General features: G+C 40.6%; 1 protein-coding gene and 1 long non-coding RNA gene across 5 annotated transcripts in view; one reads left to right on the forward strand and one right to left on the reverse strand.

Annotated features, from left to right (window-relative positions):
- The window catches only part of PDE7B (phosphodiesterase 7B), a 336,838-nt gene that overhangs the window by 143,967 nt on the left and 177,661 nt on the right, over positions 1–15,210 (reverse strand). The window contains exon 1 of one of the 3 annotated variants that reach the window (XM_017530471.2): positions 13,527–14,640. The exons of the other annotated variants lie outside the window; for them this stretch is intronic. Within the exon in view, the coding sequence (XP_017385960.1) occupies positions 13,527–13,764 (238 nt within the window). The 5' untranslated portion in view covers positions 13,765–14,640. Of the gene's footprint in view, positions 1–13,526; positions 14,641–15,210 lie in introns of those variants that run through there. 3 annotated transcript variants of the gene reach the window in all.
- The window catches only part of LOC119471589, a 127,146-nt gene continuing 115,427 nt past the window's right edge, over positions 3,492–15,210 (forward strand). For both annotated transcript variants that reach the window (XR_005200656.1, XR_005200657.1), the window contains exon 1: positions 3,492–4,227. This is a non-coding gene — a long non-coding RNA (uncharacterized LOC119471589). The remainder of the gene's footprint in view (positions 4,228–15,210) is intronic.

Consider the following 15,210-nt stretch of genomic DNA (forward strand, 5'->3'; position numbering starts at 1 on the left):
GGGTATTTGGATTGGCACTCAAAAACTCACGGATGCTCACGATTGCTTATCTGACTTATCTAAACTGCTGACGTCAAAAGAATTAGGCTAGAAATCTTATGATTACAGCTTTTCTTGTGATCTTTTCTGGTATTTCCTGTTTCCTGTGAGGCCAAATATACTTCGAGAGAGGGTTATTTTATGGCATTTCACTGTTTCTGTCTCAGCTAGATCCAAAGGTACAGAGAACATGGAGTAAAAATAATTAAGAATAACATCAGAAATCTCTGCCTGCCCCCACTCCCCTTACTCACTGACATTTCTTTTTAAGCATCAAAAAAATTTCTGCAATGGTTCAGAGTAGGATCATATTTTTAATGGAACAAGGTCTATTGTTGATTTAAAGAAGAAGCCACTTCAATTGTATTTCTAACTATTGCCTTATTTGGGTAGTCATAAGCAGATAGGCTCTGAACGGCATTAGCAGGCAGCCCGGGAAGGCTCCGAGAGGAGGCGGAGAAAGTTTCAGAGGATAAAAGAGGAAAAATGGCCATCAAAGACTGCACTGTTCCTTTGGGGCTACAAACATCTTATAGAAGCAGGAAAGGAAAACAAACGATGGGGGCTGGGCCTGTCCAGTTTACAACATCTTGCCTAAAGGTAGCTAAATCTTCAACTCGCTTTCTGAGCACAGGCCTGAATCATGGTCACTACTACCTCTTCAAAGAGAGCCTGAGGCATTGAGAGGCTGATTCTCAGTAGCTTATGGGTACAGGTACCACAGACCCAAGCTTCAATAGCCATTTGCAATGGCCCTGCCTGAAATTCTACCTCCAGGCAACAATGCAGAAGGCAGCAGAACTCCTGAACAGGACCACAGTAACATTTTATTTATATTGGTTAAGCAACCAGCAGCTACCAGCTCTCTCTTACCTATAACTTTGTTAACCTTGTAATCCTGGTTAAATTCTCACCTCCGGGATTATTTTTTTCTGGTGAATGTCTATCTTTTTAGTACATTGCAGGCAATGTTGATGGAAAAATTCACAAAGAGAGGGCTTGGGACTTGCCTAGACGATTTCTAATGTAAGTTTGAAAGCAAGAAAAATGCACATAAACATATCACGTGCACGTTTACATGTAGACATCTAACTCTTGCTCGTGGAAAGATGGACACCACACACTTATGTAATGCCGTCACAGAGACGTTAAGTACTTGGGAGTGAAAAGGACAGAAAATTGGATTTAGAGAGATTGTCATGTTGGAGAAGCCTTGGCTGGAGTTGGGCAGCTTCAGGGTTAGACCATGACCGGCAGCGTGGCTGAGTCAGTGGCATGGCTGGGTGTCAATAGACCTCAAGTTGGCCCCTGTGCAGTCAATAACTAGCTCTCTGCCCCAGGTATGTTGTGTAACGTCTGTGGAGTCTCAGCTTTCTCATCATAAAAAAAAATTGCAGTGATTTAACTAGATAATCTCAAAGACCCATTTTCATCATCAAATTCAATGGAAACTAACTTTTACTGTTCCATTTAAAGATTTTCAATGGTTCTACAAGAGTTAAGGTTTCTTGTCTATATGTAGTCTGTTCACACTAATCTTTCTCTGTTTTCCACTCTTCTTCACTCCTAACACTGTGCCAAGGGAATTTGACTAATCTCCATTCTCAATCATTTCCTGTGCTTCTTTGTCTTCGTACCTATGTTCATGTTTACTCCCTCACCAAATTTCTCACATCTGGTTGAGATCTTAACCATCATAAAGACTTAGTTGTAATGATCAGTCCAGCACAGAGCCTTCCTGGGTCAACCTACAAAGGGTCAGTTAATGCCCAATCCCCACAGAGTATCAATCACACTTGGTTTGTTTTTGAGTACGTAACTTGATCGCACTACATTATAAACCACATTAAAAAATCATACTTTTCTGAGTTTTCTCATCCATCCAGTGGTATCTAGTGTTGGAAGAATTGTTTGCTCAGAAAAAATGGAGGGCCAGTAGGGTGGCTCACAACTGTAATCCCAGCATTTTGGGAGGCAGAGGCAGGAGGATCACTTGAGGCTAAGAATTTAAGACCAGACTGAGGAATGCAGCAAGATGATGTCTTTAAAAAATAAAAAAAAATTAGCTCGGCATGGTGGTGTGCATCCATAGTCCCAGCTACCTGGGAGGCAGAGGAGGGAGGATTGCTTGAGTCCAGGAGTTCAAGGCTGCAGTGAGCTGTGATTGAGCCCCTGCGCTCTAGCCTGGGTGACAGAATAAGACCTCATCTCAAAAACAAGCAAACAATCAAACAAAACAGGCCATCTAAGGACTAGAAGAAATATGAGTTGGCAATGTAAGAAGGATAGACTGTTCTGAGACTGTGGTGATAAACTGTGCTCTGCATTTGGGGAAGAGATAGACATGACTGTCACTGCAGGTCTAGATGGAAATATAAATCCTTCATGATAGGATGATACCATATGTCAAGGGCTTTGGTTTGATTATTTCTATATTACTTCTTGTGGCTTTGTGTAAAATATATAGCACTTGGAAAATTTTGTTTGTAAGTTGAAGGGAAAATATTCAGCATCTCAAAATTTTTTAGCATCTTCCAAATATGGTCAATGAATGCCACTTACGGTTATACATGTTCATTAATATGCTCACCCAAACTCGACCTCTCCACCAGCCACTGTGACTAGAATGATCTTTCTAAAATGTAAAATTTATCATGTCACTTTGCACTAAAATTGTTTGAAGTTTTCTTATGGGCTAGAGGATAAACTCCTTAGAAAGACAGATGAGGCTGTTGGCAACCTGACCCCCAGCCTATCTTTCTAACCTTACCCTAGCCCTTCCCTGATTCACTTTATACCGCACAACTTGGCTTTTCCTGAAATGTCTCGCATTTGGTCCTATGTTTCCTTATCCTATAGTGTCTTCCATCTTTTCTTCACTTGGAGAAATGTAACTTACCTTAAATGGTACCTTAAAAAAAAATCACTTCCATTTTTTTTTTTTTTTTTTTCAGATGGAGTCTTCCTCTTGTCACACAGGATAGAGTATAATGGTATAACCTCAGCTCACTACAACCTCTGCCTCCCGGGTTTGAGTGATTCTCCTGCCTCAACCTCCAAGTAGCTGGGATTACAGGCACCTGCCACCATGCCTGGCTAATTTTTGTATTTTTAGTAGAGACGGGGTTTCACAATGTTGGCCAGGCTGGTCTTGAACTCCTACCCTCAGGTGATCCATCTGCCTCCACCTTCCAAAGTGCTGGGATTGCAGGTGTGAGCCACCATTCCCAGCCCATCACCTCCTTTCTTGACATCTCCTTTATCACCATCATACAGACAGAATTAACCACTCTCTTACGTGTCGACAGTTGGCACAGACTTTGTGTATGTACATTTAGTGTATCATGTATCATATTTATGTACCTGTCTACCTACCTACCTACCTATTATCTATCTATCCATCCAGCCATCCATCCATCCATCCATCCATCCATCCATCCATCCATCCGTCTGTCCGTCTGTCCGTCTGTCCATTCATCTCAACATTTTTGGCTCATGAATATTTATTTTCTAAGGAATGAAGAAACTCTGTAGCACATGATAGGTGCTAAATAAACTTAGTCGAATAAACACTTTTGATTCTTCCTCTATGTTCCCACAGAATATGATTTCTACTTTATTGTAAAGCATATGCCATTCTACCTTGGTATCAGTGATTCTTCTAACAGGTCATAATCTCCTTTATACTGTCCCAGACAGAAAGCACAATGCTATGCACTGAGAAAAGAAAACTAGAAATTTGAATTTTTCATTTTCCTTTCTGAATATCTTAAATAAACAACCAGTAAATAGAGGTCTCAATTTCTTCTATTTCTAAGTTGGAAATAACACCTATTTGGTTGATGCTTATTGTTTAGCATCAGAAGTTCAGTATTTGTATGTAATACTGAAACACCATTTTCCATTCTGTGACCTCCTAGTATGTTTCTAACAATTTTTGGAGAATTTGAGACTTTTTCAAAAACAAAATGTGTTTTAATCCAATTTTGTCTATTTACATTCCCTACCCATTTTCTTTCTAGGGGATAAGGGCCAAAGAAAGGAGGAGAAGAGCTCTCAGAATTTCCAATTAGCACATTTAAGCAGTGAAAATGTATCAGACCTGACTAGAATGCAATGCATTGTACTATTAGGACCACTATTCCAGATACAGAACCTCAGCTCTCAATGTGAAAGCCCACCAGAAAGGTGAGATTGTACACATCGTTTTTCATGCATTACAGTCATTTGGTCAAAGTTTTCAGTGTCAGTGTTTTGAGATGGTTGTGGAAATGTATGTGTTTACTTTAATAGACAGAGAAAGAGAGGTAGCAGAGAGGGTAGAATAATCAGGTCTAGCTCTTGCATGAGAATGTAACTAAAATAAATCATATCAAATATGCAATGCTCAAGGATAGGGCCTAGCACATGATAACTTAACCAATGTGTGATAGAGATCCTGTTTTTTGATGTATGTCCGTGTGCCATTTTTTTTTCTTTTGCACTCTCTTGTTCATATCCTCTGCTTCCACCCCTCCAGAGGCATACGCTGAAGATCATTTGGAATATTATAGCAAGAACGAGAAGAAAAGGAGGGAGCTGATATTCACTGTTTGACCTTCAGAGTAACAGGTTTTCGGAGTTTGTTTTGTGTGGCAGTTTGCAGAAAGACAATAATCTTAAGAGCTTGTTTTTGTGGAAAGCTGTATTCTTTTATTAGATCGCTTTAATATATTAATAGGTGGGTTTGTAGATATGGGCCTACATTGAGGCTTCCTTCTCCAGGGAGGAAAGAGGATATGGCACAGGGTAAGGTCATGCCCAAGACAGAGTCACAAAGTCTACTCCTGATACCCTGGGGAATTGCAGGTAAGAGCCAAAGGCAGAGCCCAGTGGCACATGAACATGCCTTTGCTTCTCTCTCTGAGGTTGGCACCTCTCAGGTGTGTGCAGGAGAAACATACGTTAGGTCTGTAGGAACCCGAGGCACATATTCACCCAGATGCCAACCTGGAGAGGAGCAAAGAGTGGGAAGGTATTTGTTCAAAAGAAGTAATGTAATCGAGAAGAGATTGACCACCATGTTGCTAATTAGCAAGCTTCAGTCTCCCTATTCCCCATCAGGATGGGCTCAAGAGGATAATTTGCTTGGTTGAAGAAGAAATTTAGGCTATATGTCATTACACATTTGAGCGTGCAAATTTGAAATCTCTGTTACAAATGGTTTAAATAGTGACTGTTTCCTTCTCATTTCTGTATGTGTTTTTGATTACACTTCTTATATTTGAACGTTTCTTTGTAGTAACCTCACCTGACTCCCTTCTTCTGGGTGCTCTAGGCCTGGCTGTCTGCCTGACATGTCTTTTCTAAATTATTTTATTCATCAAACTATCCACTGCTTTGAACAAACTACTGTCACAAATCCTCTAAATGTACATTTCTTCACGTTTTCTGAAGTGCTTGTTGCTCTTGTTTATGGCTTTATGTGAAATATTTGGGTATCGCCCAAAAAGATTTGGAGACGGAAGCAAGAAAGAGAATCTTTCTTTAGTTTTGGCTTTAATTCCAGAGTTTAAGAAATATTAACATTTTAATTATTACATGATATGTGTCTTATTACCCTTGGCTATTTAATTTTCCTTTTTGATACCTTTCCAAAAGATTGACATTCATTCCATCATAGCTCTCACCTTGACTTTATTTTACAATTTTCTGGCTCCTGTACCTTTCAATTATTTTATTTTTACTACCATGTTCATGCAACTGGTGACTCAGTCTTTCTTGAAATATGTGCTTTTCTCTCTAGTGATTTTATTTTTCTGTAGTAAGCTTGGCCCCTTGGACCCAAGGCCTTCCACAACTAAACCCTGCTTTGTCTTTGTCAGCCGTGCCTTCCAACTGTGTACAAGGCTGACAAGTTTTATCCTGTCACTCATGATGAGACCTGCGACCTACTCACTGGAGTACTCCCTCAGCATTTGTATGATAGCCGATGAACTAACGAAATGCTCAGGACAGTGGCTTGCTTTATAAACTCTGAAATATATGCCCTGTGGATTTTTTAGGTAAGAAGAAGTGCTTAGGAGTTTCTAATAATTTTATAGTTTGGGGAAATTTAAGACAAGTCCAAAGATATAAAACTCATTTCTTGGGGTGGTCTTTTGGCATTTTAGAGATCAAAGTCAATTCCAAAGCGAAATGCATGGAAAAGCAGAGAGGGATAAACAAGAAAATGAAGTGTAAACTTCACACTGTGTGCCATCAAGACTACAGCATTGTATTACATCACAAATTCCGTCAACCCTGCCTATTTTTGATATGATGAGATGAACCTTCTATGTATTATCAAGCGTACTGAAAATTAAAGAGTGAAACGAAATCAGATAGAAGAGACTGCATACTTTCAGTTGCTTCTGTGATTTAAAAAAATAACCTCAAAGCTTTTGGACTTTTCACAATAAAGCTACTAATTTTTTTTTTAAGGAATTTGTCTGATGCAAAAGTCAATGCTTTTCTGTTGAGTTGAATCAGGCTTGTTTAAAATTAAATAAAAAAAAAAAAAAGGAAAGAAAAGAAAAAAGAAACTGTGCAGAGAACGGGCAGAGGACTTGGGAATACCATCCTCCATTGAGCGCCAGCCCCTCAAAAGCTCATTTGTAGGGCTGGGTAAACACACACCTTCTGCACTCTATTTTTGAAATTATGTTTGGGAGTCTACAGACTGTTATCTGTAGAAGAAGCCGCTTTTGAAACTTTAGTTTATGCAAAGTGTTCCAAAATGCATGAACAGAGTAATTATTTAAAAAGTCTACAAATGCATGCATTTGCTCTAAAATTTTGCAATTATCAGCAAATTACAATTTCTCTGTATGAAGAGAGAGCTGTTTATATTGGTTTTTCACTTATACCTTTTTTTAATAGTTCTGAATTTCACTCTTGTGTCTTCTTTTATTTTAAAAGCTATAATGACTAATCCTGATCTTCTGCTAGAATATGTTTAAAAAAGATTCCATTAAAAAGGAGAGCTAGAATTCACGTTTCTTGAGTAATCTGTCTCTAAAAAGATGTTCATTCATGTACTTAATGGCAATTTATAAGCTGTTTTATTCCTTCTGATAATATTTTATTTTTCTCACATATCAAAATGCCTTGAGTGGCTGCCATGTGATAGATGTCAGGGAAAACATGAAGAAAATAGAATGTTCTCCAGACTCTCAAAGAGCTGGAATCTAGGAGGAGAGGAAGAAAATGTACACTAATTGTAACAAAATAAAGTGATTTTCCTGTTAAATACAAAGAAAGTTCTGTGAAACTTCAGAAGAGAAAGACATACTTTCCTTCAGTAATCTCAGGAGGGATTCATGAGGTGGGTAGGATGCGAGTGGGCTATTAAGGAATGGGAGAGGTTAGGGACACGGAGCAAAGTCATTTTAAGCATTGGGAACAATGAGCAGAAAACAAGTAGGGTCTGTGGGATGTCTGTCTTGTCTGGGTAGAATATGAGTGATCAGAGAGCAGTAATGACAAATAAGACTGGAAAAGTGAGCTAGTGCCAGATGGAGAACTTCAAATGCAGGAGTAAAGAATTTGAATTTCCTCTGCAGACACAAGAGAATTATTAAAGAATTTTGAAGAAGGGTAGAGACATATCTTGATTTTTCTTTTTTTTTTGAGACCGAGTTTCCTTATGTTGCCAGGCTGGAGTTCAGTGGCGCGATCTCGGCTCACCACAATCTCAGCCTCCTGGGTTCAAGCAATTCTCCTGCCTCAGCCTCCCAAGCCACTGGGACTACAGGCACACACCACCATACCCAGCTAATTTTTCTATTTTTGGTAGAGGCAGGATTTCACCATGTTGGCTGGGATAGTCTCGGTCTCCTGACCTTGTGATCTACCCCCTTAGCCTCCCAAAGTGCTGGGATTGCAGGCATGAACCACCGCACCCAGCCTGATTTTTCTTTGAACACTGTTGATGTAAATCACAGAATAGAATGACAATGGATAGAGAGAGTTGGAGGCTATTGCAAGATTATAGACAAAATAACATGAGGTTTGACCAAAGGCCATGCAACTGATCAGAGAAAAGAGAATGAATGAGAGAAGTTGTTGAGAAAATAACACCAACACCAATAATTATGAGAGTTTACATTTACTAAGAGTGTGGTGGAACTTAGATTTTTTTTTTTTTTTTTTTGTTTTTTTTTTTTTTTTTTTTGCTATTATGTCATTTAATCCCCACAAAAACCTTATGCAAAGATGCTATTAGTTATTCTCTTTTTATAGAAGAGGAAACTGAGGCACCAAGAGCTGAAGTACCCACCCAGGGTCACACAATTCAGTAATGAAGATGCAGAATTTAAAACTTTTAAAATCTCAACACTGCAACTATACTCTGGCATCCTTAGCCTCTCTTATGGACTTAAAACTAGTGGGAATTGGGGAGCTGGAGTTAGCAGTTTTGAACCTGGGTTTCTGTCATTCATGAAAACAAGTCAAGTGAAGGAAAAGGTTTAGTTTAAAGTAAGATGATGTGTTACAGTTTTGATTAAATTTGCATTCACATTTAAAAGATGAATTAAATTATTAATGATGATTATTATTATCCAGCATAGCTACAGAGTTAAAAACAGACTGATGTCTAAAAGCAGTAGTTTTAGAAAAATGTTGAGTTAATACTTATCTGGCATTGAGACTAATTGATTCTTTGCTCAAAGCAATTTGTCCTGCTTTGAATGAAATCATTAGAACCGATGAGTATTTGAAAGTGTACACATTTTTACAAGTGTTTTAGAGTTTTACCAGTTTTCCAGTCCGTAGTTTGAGTTGACAGAGAGGTTGAAGCTAACAAGTACAGTTTTCCCACTGTAGTTGTAGACAGAGCTCTGATTCATAAATCCATCATTGTTCTTTCATTAAGCTTTTGATTCATCTCTGAGTCCCTGGTGCCTAGCACAGTGCCTGGTACACACTAAGCATCCCATAAATGCTTCTTGATTATAATGATTGAAGTATTCATTCTTCAACATATTTGGTTTATATCATGCTTGATACTTAAGACATTTTGAAATAGTAGTTTAAATATTAATTTGAATTGTAGAGTACTGGCATCATAGAATGGTTTTAGAGATTTTCTTCTCTGAAACTGTTTGATATTCAGGCCTGGGAATAAAGCAAATTTCTGATTTTGTATTCTCCTTGAAAGGCAAGAGATGTTACAATGGCTATGGGGAAAATGAGTTTCTTTCTTTGAGAGATTTGTGTGTATTTATATTTTCCTATTGAAATCAGAACAAACTTAATAAATAAGTAAACTATAATGCAAAATTTAGACCAGAGACACTGAAATGAAAGGTAAGTTTCAGTTGCAGAGTTTGCAGTTATTTGGTTGAATTCCAAAATCAAATTATTCAACTAAGAACAAGTTCTGCTAAGGGATATCTAGCCTTAAACAGGTTGCTGACTAGAATTATAATTAGCATCATATTTGTCTGCACAGTGTCTGAGAAGCCACTTACTTATTTCCTATTCTCGTCCCTCTCTCCATTCCCACATGGGTGCATGCCCTCACTGCAATGGTATAAGGTGACTTTCTCTTGATAATAGTTGGGGATCTTTCCCTGGATATTTGCAGTACATGAAGCTTGGATCTAAGACGAAAGCCCACAAAAAAAGTAGAAAATATATATAAGACATAATCCTTTGACTTGTTCTGCATGGTAATACTATTTTTCTGGTTTGACCAAGGTTTATTTTACATGATGAATTCTCATTTTACCCCATCTACATATAATCAATAAAGCCACATCTTGGATTAAACTTAAGTTTATATTACCCAGCATGTACTCTGATCACATGAATTTTGTGGACCACAGTTGGGCATTTGACATGCCGGTCTGGTTCTGATGCAGTTTTAACGTGTGACCCTGGATGCTTTATTAAGTCTCTCTGAACTATTCATCTCATCTCCAAAATACAGGGGGTTAACTAGATAATCAGATCATCCTTTGTTTGCTTCATAAAGGGAAAAGGATATAAGTATTAAGACAATTAAATAATTGGGTGTGGTTCAAAGAACAGAGTTGACACTTAGACCTCAAGCACGGTGATAACTTCCAGAGCCCCTTTCTAGGGTGAGCAGTGTCTTGGCCAATGCCCAACTTTGGGGACACTCCCAGATGAATACACCCTCACGTGTGAAGGTGACAAGCTCCTCCTCCTCCTGTCATCTCCCATCCTGTCCTACAGTCTATTGCCTTGGACAGCCACCTAACAGTCTGCAGAACATGCCATTCTGAAGATGGTGGAATATGTTCCCCTGTATCACCTCTCTGGCATTTCTCCACTCTCTCCAGGGGACTGTTCTTTCCCTTCCATCACTCTCAATTCAGCATATTTCATCTTAAAACCTCTCATGGGCTCTGCGTGCTGGCTCATGCCTGTAATTTCAGCACTTTGGGAAGCCAAGGCAGGCAGATCACCTGACGTCAGGAGTTCGAGACCAGCCTGACCAACGTGGAGAAACCCCATCTGTACTAAAAATACAAAAAATTAGCTGGTGCAGTGGTGCATGCCTGCGATCCCAGCTACTTGGGAGGCTGAGGTAGGAGAATTGCTTGAATCCGGGAGGCGGAGGCTGCAGTGAGCCGAGATCACTCCATTGCACTCCAGCCTGGGCCACAGAACAAGACTCCATCTCAAAAAATGAACATGTGTATGTGTTTTTTAATTCTTTCCTTTTATTACCTTAGGCAAATCTCAGACCATTTCTCTACTTCACTTGTGAGAAACAAAGTTCCAGTCTTGTTGAAGTAGTGTGAATAAAAATAATGATGCCCTTTGCTAAGGAAAAGAAATGCTGGGACTTTTAAGGTGTTATTAAAAACATTAAGATTCAGTGATAGCCATCTTTAAAGTTCTCTAAAGTAACTGTTGGTTTGATTTGGAATTTCTGCAATTTCATGGTTTAAAAAAATTTAAATCAATTCGTTATCACAAGCAGTCAAAATATCCACAGAATAACATTTAATTTTTCTGTTTTTAGTTACTAGCATAGCAAAAATATTGTGTGCTCTAAATGTAAAATGTTAAGTAACTACAGGTAAAGATAGCAAAGAGGAGGGAGCAGAAAACCACTGGGGGAGATGGGAGGCTGTTGGTGATCAGGAAAAGCATTTTAAAGAGAGAGATGCTTGACCTGGGTTTTGTTGTTTGAATAGAAAATTTTCAGTTGACTGAGCCAAGAAAAAACATTTCAAGCATAAAGCAAGGCTCACTTGATGCATAGTCAGTTGCTTAAAAGGATAGCGAAAGTATAAATTGTTTGAGGGTACCGAGGCAAGGATGAAATGACAGAGAGAGCGAGATCTCCATGTGTCTTGGTGTTTTTTTGAGGAACTTTCTACTATAACCCTCTGCCTCTGTGCATGAACTGAAAACAGCTTAAATCACCGCTTTCTAAAAACAAACAAAAAAATGCCAGAAGTTTTGAAACCGTCTTTAAGTGTTCCTGAGAGCTCCATGGTCGTGCTGCTGTGGTGAAAATGGTGCAGCTAAAGACACCTGATGCTAGGAGGAAATGCAGCACCAGGGACAAGTGAGTGAGGAAGAAGGTACGAGGCAGTTTGGAAAGTGAAGCATCTCATCTTTGGGGCTGCATCTTATGACCTTGTTTTGCACAGATGGAGGATGATAAGATTTTACACCCATTCCAGTAAGGGTGAGCCCTCGTCTCCCCAAATGTGAGGAGGCACAGGAGGAAGAAGAGGAGGCAAACGCACATCCTTCAGAAAGGTGTTCAAATAGAGCCTGTCTCCACGCAGGCAAGCAACCAGGACAGCAGACCAGGGTGCGGCTTTCCTGGGAATCCAAGTGGCTTCTCAGACAGTTTCCACCGAACGTGAGGCAGTGGTAGAGAGGTATCTAGTAAAAGCCAACAAGCCCTGCTTCATGACATCCAGAAAAATATGCCTTTTAAGTCATAAGAAATTATAGGAGTTCTGCTTTTTCCCCAAAGTATTGCTTTTTCAGGAATTAGATGCCCACTAATACAGAATATAAACAATGCACACCTATCCCCACAGACGTGCTAACAACTGTTGAATTAGGTAGTTTTATCAAAGGTACAGTTTGAAATATAAATTTTTATCATTTAATTGACTGAAACAAACCTCAAGTGCTAAGAGTTGAAGCGTCAGAGTTAAATTTTCTGCCCAGGTGGGTTTTTCCATTTTTCTTGCCCTACTCACATGAAATGCTGGATTAGCATTACCTCATTGCTTCTGACCAAGACCCATCTCCCTGGGCATCCTTCTCCCAATTGCCACATAAACCTCAGTCTTACTGGTTTCCTTCACTTTCCTGTGTACTCAAGGACTCATTGTTTAGTAGAGACCAACCCTGTTTTTTTTTCTTCCTTTTAAATCTTTTCTTTTCTCAGAGTGTTAACTTCTTAATAAATTCTTTATAGATTATTAAAAACTTAAAAAAATTTCCTGGCATAAATCATTAAAATCGAAACTAGCCAGGTTTTTATTTCCTAGTCTCTTTCCATGAGAAAGGGAGAGGTAATTTTTGATGTATCTTTTCCATCTACCCATCCCTCACTGCCAATGGCACGCCAGCATTCCACCACATAGGGCTAGCCAAGACTTCAGATGCACAAACACACACTCCTGTTCTTTCTTCTGAAGTGAACCCACCACTTTCCACATATCTAGAAACATATTCCTCAAAGACAGTGCCCTGCAGTCAGCTGTGGCTTTCTTAGTTTACGAAGCCCCTTGGGATCCTTCCCAGGCATGCTGGGCATCTTGGTGGTGGTTGTGTCCACTGTCAGAAACACAGGAACATTCTCCACAACTGTCCCAAACACAGCACATTCTCATGACATGACAGAGTCCCTGGGAATCATCATATCTACATTTGTGAGTGAGTTGATATCAATAAAGGTGTTTGTATTCCTGACATATGTCAAAGGGGAAACCAAGTCAAGAAAGTTTACCAGCTTGCCCAGGACATAAAAAGCCTGCATGTCAAAGTCAGTGCTGGGAACATGATACATGATATAAATGCAGAGTTAAAAATTGGAAAAGATATTTTACTTTATATAAAGAATAATAAAAAGCAGCCCAAGGAGAATATTCTCCTGGGGATATCTCTAACTTGTTGACAAGAAATGTTAGTCAGGATGGCCATTAAAGAGCATCCAAATCCACCCCCTTCTTGGTGGCGACTCAAACTCAGGAAATTTGACCAGTGCAAGCCCACGGGGGAAGCGTGTGTCAAGCTGAGTCCGGGACCCAGGTTTCTTGATTTCCAGTCAAATGCTCCTCCTACTAAATCAGTCTTAATCTTAAGATGCATTTCTATCATACAGCAGACACTTGGAAGTCACAGCCCTTGGACCCTATGCTACCCAGTTTGTCTTCCTCCCTATTGCTTGAACTCTCCAAAGAAGGGGAGGTATCCTACTTGGTTCTGTGACCGATTACACCCCATGGTCCATTTACCTGGAAAGCTGCGGAGAGCATCTTCATTTTCCAGAATGCCTCTCTGTTTGGTCGCCTGCAGCTCACTTTTGGATTTCCAAACCAGCTTTACCATCCTGATCATCTCTGGCAAGTCCCAGGGCAGCGGCCCCTGCTGGCACCCCGGCCGGCTTCCCGGGGAGGAGGGCAGCACACCTTCTGGGCCTTTCCACCTCCTGCCTAGCTCTGCTGGGTGGAAATAGCGCTCTAGCACAGGCATTCTGCCTTGTGCCCCAGAAGAGGAGGTAGTGGTGCTGCTGCTGCTGCTGCTCCTGCTGCTGCTGTTTCTGCTTCTGCTGTTGCTGCTGCTGCAGCTGCTGCTGCTACCACAGGGGAAATTCTTCCCAGGCAGGGAGAGGCGAACCCCCGTAAGATCCTCTCCAGCTTCAGAAAGACGAGCCTCCTCCAGCCTGGCACAACCTCCCTGTCTCTCCAGGCCCTCCACAAACACTGCCGACGAGAGCGATCCACTTCCCTAGTTTTCTCACTGGTGAGAAACTGTTACTGTACTCCTTCCTTAGAGATAGAATGCATTTTTTTCCCCTCCTCTTTCTGGCACTGAGTTCACAGCACTTAATTAATCCCAGGCTACAGCTGGAACCACAGCGAGAGGAAAAAAAAAAAATAAAAAAAACCATCTAAGTTCTAGCATTTGCTTTTCCTCTTCTTTCTTCTGATTTATTTGTTCTGAATTCTCTTTTGGTGCTTGTCAAAGTTTGTCAAATGGCTTAGGTCTTAAGGACTTCAGGCAAAGGAGCAGGGCTTCCCCTTTGCTAACCTCACACAAGGATTCCCGCCTTGCCGCAGGCCAGTTATCTGGAGGTGTCAGGTGAGGAGTCACCCCTGTGGTGCAGGCTCAAGCCCTGCAAGCCCCAAGGAGTTCTAAAACAAACAAACAAACAAATGAACAAACAAACAAACAAACACAAACCAGGGGAAGCTGAGCGTCTGCAGAACCAATCTTCAGCTGCTTCTCTCTGGAAGGTCTGGGGGGCGCTAGGGGGCACGTGGCCCAGTCACCAAGACCAGTGGTGGGATGGGCTTGGTGGATCCTCAGTGCCTCCATTTGATCCCTCCCTCCTGTGTCACTTGGTTCTCAGCAAACCTAACTGGGTTATGACCTGTTAGTCAAATCCCTTCGTAACCTCAGCTGCCCTTCAGCTGGAAGGGAAATAACATTGCATCGCATTCCACAGCTAACTCCAAAAGATGCGAATTAGGGAAGCATCAACATCCTCATGCATATGGCAGTGGCCTGCATAGCCTGGACATGTGGCTCAGGGCCATTCAAAATCCATTTTCAAAGGAACAATAATTTTAAAGGATGTTCACGGGGGCATAAATGGCAATGAAAGAAAGAAAAGAGTGTTAACGATTCACCTTCTGCAGGGAGAACACTGTTGACTTATTATGTGGGCCACTGACTACTGTGTCCCCGACCTGAGAGTGGTTGAATTGAGGGCAACCTCAACTGTGGGCCATGCCGCTTGTTCCTTGTCTCAGAGATGGAGGTGCCAATTCTGAAAGTAAGAACCAATTCAACAAAAGGCGATGCCCCCTGTAGCTTATGTGAAAGGCCCTGGACAGAAACGAAAGTGGGGTGGTTTTGTATTGGGTTTGTAGGAACAATTTGAACTTGTGCACTCAGGTGCATAGCCCCTGTTTT

Source organism: Cebus imitator, unplaced genomic scaffold (genome assembly GCF_001604975.1).
Source record: "Cebus imitator isolate Cc_AM_T3 unplaced genomic scaffold, Cebus_imitator-1.0 Scaffold65, whole genome shotgun sequence".
NCBI lineage: Eukaryota > Metazoa > Chordata > Mammalia > Primates > Cebidae > Cebus > Cebus imitator.